This window comes from Petaurus breviceps, unplaced genomic scaffold (genome assembly GCF_028583685.1).
Source record: "Petaurus breviceps papuanus isolate PSGF00001 unplaced genomic scaffold, PetGlider_PUasm1.0 126, whole genome shotgun sequence".
In the NCBI taxonomy this organism is placed as follows: domain Eukaryota; kingdom Metazoa; phylum Chordata; class Mammalia; order Diprotodontia; family Petauridae; genus Petaurus; species Petaurus breviceps.
The window spans coordinates 33023940-33029587 of NW_027185655.1; the positions used below are offsets into that span (position 1 = coordinate 33023940).

General features: G+C 36.9%; 1 protein-coding gene across 4 annotated transcripts in view; it reads left to right on the plus strand.

Annotated features, from left to right (window-relative positions):
• Window positions 1-5648, plus strand: part of NPNT (nephronectin) — a 118821-nt gene that overhangs the window by 50928 nt on the left and 62245 nt on the right. For all 4 annotated transcript variants that reach the window (XM_069094766.1, XM_069094767.1, XM_069094768.1 and 1 more), the window contains one exon: window positions 4482-4574. In XM_069094766.1, coding sequence (XP_068950867.1) covers window positions 4482-4574 — 93 coding nt within the window. The remainder of the gene's footprint in view (window positions 1-4481; window positions 4575-5648) is intronic.

A 5648-nucleotide genomic window follows, 5' to 3' on the forward strand; every position in this document is an offset into this window, starting at 1 on the left:
TCTCTCTCTCTCTCTCTCTCTCTCTCTCTCTCTCTCCCTCTCATCTCCCTTTCCTCTCCTCTTAACAGTCAGCACATCCTATACATTCCTTCTCAAGACTGCCTCTTACACTACTCCTAATCCACCTACCCTCTCCCTAGTTGAGATCCTCATCATCACAGTCAGGACTCTTGAAATGACCTTCTATCTGATCTTACCACCAAGCTCTCCCACCCATTCTACCTGGCACTTCCAAATTAATCTTTCTAAAATACCAATTTCATTATGTACTTCCACCCCCATCCTCAACAAAAAGCTTTCAATAGCTTTCTATCACTTAGGATAAAATCCAAATTCTTCAGCCTCTCACTGAAGGCTCTTTATAGTCCAGAGCGATGTTCGATAAATGTCTTTTAAACATATGCTATGAATAAGGCACTATGATAAGCACTGAGGATTCAAAGACAAAAATTAAGGAGTCCCTGCCTTCAAATAGCTTATATTTTCAACCATAACTATTATTATTTCCCTACATCCAGCCTCGTCAGTCTCCTTACGGACCTCTAGATAAAATAGTACCTTCTTTATGTGAAACTATTAATTATGATACTAAAATTCCCTTTCCCCTCCATTTTTCCTATCTGAATCCTTCACTTATTAATCACCTACTAATTATTTGGATTCAGCTCATGCCTTTTTCCTCCATAGGTCCTTCCCTGACCATTTTTCACTCATCTGAATTTCTTTAAAGGTTACTATCATTTGGGAAATCATATTTAGATTTGATCATTTCATGTATGTCTATCTTTTCCCCCAACTCCCAATTCTAATGTTAGGTCCTAGAAGATTTGGAAAATGTCATAATTTATTTTGCTTATTGCTTGGGACCCATCACTTAATTATATAATAATATAAACATTTATTAATAATATAAGCATCTAAGTGGCAGAGTGGATAGAGTGCTGGGTCTGAAGTCAGAAAGACTCATCTTTCTGAGTTCAAATCTGGCTTCAGACACTTACTAGCTGGGTGATCATGGGCAAATCACTTAATCCTGTTTGCCTTAGTTTCCTTGTCTATAACGTGAGCCGGGGAAGGAAATGACATACCACTCCAGTTCCTGCCAGGAAAACCCCAGAAGGGGAACATAAAAAGTCAGACATTACTGAAATGACTCAACAGCAACAAATTATAAGTAAGAAACTAGCTTGCCTGGAATGGGAAGGCTGTGACAAAAAACCGAATTGTGAAGCTAGTATTGTGGATAGAAAGGATATATGGGCAGAGTGAAATAAAGCAATGGAGGACTCTGAATGCCAGGCTGAGAATTTTAATTTCGATCTAAAATACCACGGGGAATCATTATAGGTTCTTAAGGATGAAATAACCTAATACTGTTGGGATTTCAAAAAGATGGCAGCTGCATGTGAAGAAAACACTTTGCCTTGAATTGTATGAAATCATTGTTCCTCAATTTATATCATCTTCTATATCACTACTTCTATCAATCTGTGATCTCATACCAGTGGTGTTCTCTCCAGGGGTACACATTACAGATCATTTTTATTTTTTGCACGTGATTATTAACTAAATTCTCTCATAAGTTGTGTATGAATACCAGAAGAACATAGAGACTATCTATTGGTGAACCCTTCATTCTGATACATAGCCAGCTTTCCTTCTTTTCCTAGAATAGATTGTATGACTTCACTTATGCAGCCTCTTATTGCTTGAGAAATAACATTATAATGTATACATGACATAACATTAATTAGTAACGTAACATAATTGCTTGGTAACAGCATTATCTCTTGCAGTGTGTTCCCAACAGCCATGTACCTCTCTATTGCCCTTTGGTAACCCCCAACTTTAATTCATTGGAGCCTCTGGTTTTCTACAAGTTGCAAGCATTGCAGGAAAAATATGGAAGTTAAATGATGGGTCTTTGCTTAAGGGAGTCTTTAAAATCATTGAGCAATTATTTCCCAAAGACAGTCCATCCTACAATTCCTTTTTTATTCATTATTGGACCTCCTTCATTGTTTTTCTGCAGCTTTTGTCCAAGGGGTATGTGTGTGTGTTTGTACATGTGTGTATGAGTGTACACTTATATACATACATGCATATTATATATATGTTGTACTTGTATATACATGCATGTATCATATGAGCACATGAGTATATATAATATATTATGCATGTGTGTATGAATATGTGAATTCAATGTCTTACCAACTATACTCAATAGTCCAAACCTCTCATGGCATTCTTCATCCGCTGAATTTTCCTTTGTGGATAGTTAGGCCAAACTCTTTTATAGATTATGGCTCTCATTTAGAAAGCTTTTCGGTGTCCCAGGACTTAATGCAGTTAACACAGGAGTTTCTGGAGGGAATTTATTACCTAGAGGGAATCCTTTGTTTCATTTCATTTCAATTTAATATAATATATGATATAATATTTTAATAATATAATCAGCAACTTAATAACAAATTTGGAGGATAAATGCTAAATTATTCTCCTAGAATCCTAGATTTAGAGCTGGATGGAACCTCAGAGGTCATCTTGCTCAGTCCTTCATTCTATAGCTGAGGAGACTGAGGACCAGCAACGTTAAGTGTCTTGATCAAGGTGAAATAGGTAGTGTTATAGTTGGGATGTGAACCCATGTCTTCAGACTTCAGAGCCAGAGCCAGTTCCCACTGTACTATTCCTGCCTCTTGAAAGAAAAGGTCACTCTCTTACATATCTCCATAAGTCCTGTCTGATTTTTCTGTGTAGGGGGTAGGGAGGTGTTGAAGAGCCTTCAACAAGGTATTTTCCTCTATTGACCCAAGTACATTTTTATAAGCAACAAACCAAGATCCAGTAGAAACTCCTTTCCTTTGCTCATTTGTTGTTTCTTAGTTGGGTCTGACTCTTCATGACCCCAGTTGGGGTTTTCTTTGCAAAGATACTGGAATTGTTTGCCATTTGATTTTGCAGTTCATTTTACAGATGAGGAAACTGAGACAAACAGGGTTAAGTAAATACCCCAGGATCACATAGCTAGGAAGTTTCTGAGGCTGGATTTGAACTCAGGTCTTCCTGACTCCAGAACTGGCACTCTATTCACTGTGTCACCTAGCTGCCCCCTATCCTCTGTCAGTCAGTTCTCTAATGGTAATGACATCATCTGCTATTTAGAACATAATTTTCAAAAGTTTCTCAAACTGTAATCAAGGATGCCTTCAATGTGGTTTTGGATTATTCTCATAAAAATTTTATAGACATGGGAAAGCATGCATATGAGTCAGTAGTTACTGCTAATTACCTTCATTTGGGTTAATGACAGTAGGCCTCCTCTGGATACACTCATTCTGGTCCAGCTCTTTTTTTCCCATCATTACTTTCTTAAGGCCATTTTTCCTTCCTTTGCTACCGTCACAAAACCCTGCTATGAAACAAAGTAAACCCGCTGTCTCAAAGGCTATGGATGAGGAGCCCAAAGTCTGGGTTCTTTGATGCTAGAAAGAGTTAGTATAGAGTTGAAAATGTTTGCTTATGAAAGACCAGAGTACGGAGAAAAACAATAACAGTGGACAAGACTTTGGCCATGGCAACTTCTGAAACAAAATACAGAATATTGTCATTTAACACAGTTTTCATTAAGGAGAGAATTTTATTTACAAATCTAGTTTCAAGCTTCTGAATATACCCAATTAGAGGCTTACTGCTAAAGCAGCTTTTAGTATACTTAGAGTAATGAGATTGTGGGTAGGGATAGAGATCAAATGAGATAAGTTGGGTGAAGCAATATAAAGTGCTAACCTGTAAATGTTAGCCATCATTGTTATTATTAGAGGGTAATGCAAAGTCAGTATTTGTATTGTGCCCATATCTATGTATATATATATATATATACACATATGTGTGTATAAATGTATAAATATAAAATATATATATATATATATTCATATGGAGGGAGTGAAGGATGGGAAGAGAGAGAGAGAGAGAGAACATTTAAATATGAGTACCTCCCTACATCTTAGTAAATATTCTGGGTTAAGTAAAATCTATAATTAAATCCATGGTATAAGTTTTCCTGTATGATGCTGAACTGAAATATTTTAAGGACTAAATACCATTAATTAATTTAATTAATTAAAATTTAAAACCTTTAGACACCTCCCTCCCATTTTGTATATTTTATCTACTTGATAATAGGTTTTGCTTTTCCTTTTATTATTATTATTTTTTTTATTTTATTTTTAAGCAATTGGGGTTAAGTAACTTGCTCAAAGTTACATGGCCAGTTATTTCTGGGTATGTTGCTAAGTATCTGAGCCCGGATTTGATCCCCAGGTCATCCCGACACTGGAGGCGGTGCTCTTACTCACTGAGCCACCTGGCCTCCCCTCCTTTTATTATTAATACAAAACATTAGTACTGATTCTTACAGACACAATATGTTTCATATGCTAATTGACTTAGTGATGACATGTCCATCCCTCTTTCCACAGCTATATGCCAACCCAGCTGCAAACACGGAGAATGCATAGGACCCAACAAGTGCAAGTGTCATCCCGGATACTCAGGGAAAACCTGCAATCAAGGTAGGAACAGAGTCTGATGTGCATAAGTGAAAACACTTTACAATAGAAAATGCAATTTTCTTTACTGGTTCAAAGGCAGCTCCCTTCCAAAATTTGATTATTTCCTAAATAATATTTAGCAAGCCACATTTGATAGTCTGCTAAAATGGAATAATAATAATAATACCACTCATATATAGCGCTTTCTAGTTTGAAAAGTGCTTTACATTTGTTATCTCATTTGACCCTCACAATGACCCTGTGAGATAGTGCTGTTATTGTCTCCATTTAACAAATGAAAGAACAGAGACTGAGGAATGTGAGGTAACTTGCCCAAGGTCACACAGCTAGTAGATGCTTGAAACAGGATTCGAATTCTGGTCTTGATCCTAAGACACTGTACCACCTAATGGTAGTCAGAGGACCTGGTTTCATATCCTGACTCCATTACTTACTACCTGTGTGATCATGGTCAAGCAAGCCTCCCTGGATCTTAGTTCCTCATCTGTAAAATGAGGGGTGGGACTAGGTGGGACTGAGATCCCTTTCAGATGTATCTGTGTGATGATAGTCCTGTTTTTTGAACAGGTCTTAGAACAGAAAGAAGCAGCTCTATCCATTTGGTTCTTTTCTTCAAATTTTAATTTTATTTCCTAAAAATTATTATTCTTTTCTAAAAATTTATTTTAAGTTTTGAAAGGCAATGTGGTGGAATCGAAAGAACACCACTGGAGGTCCAAGGTCTGGTTCTCCACAAGTTATTCTACCTCTCTGGGTTTCAAGTATCTTAGTTCTAAAATAGGGATAATGACATCTTGTCTGCCTGCTGATTTCTTTAGGGTCCTTCAAATTCTAAGATCTAGATTTTGTAATTAAATCTCCTTTGGACATGCTGATGGATGAAATCAGGATGTTTCCTCTAAGAATCAGACAATTCAAAACATTTGTGTCAAAAACATAGTATCTATTATGTACCAGACACCATACTGGGTGCTAGGGATACATATAGGAAGAATGAAACAATCCGTATTCAGGCAGGCAGACAGACAGACAGACAGACAGACAGACAGACAGACAGACAGACAGACAGACAGA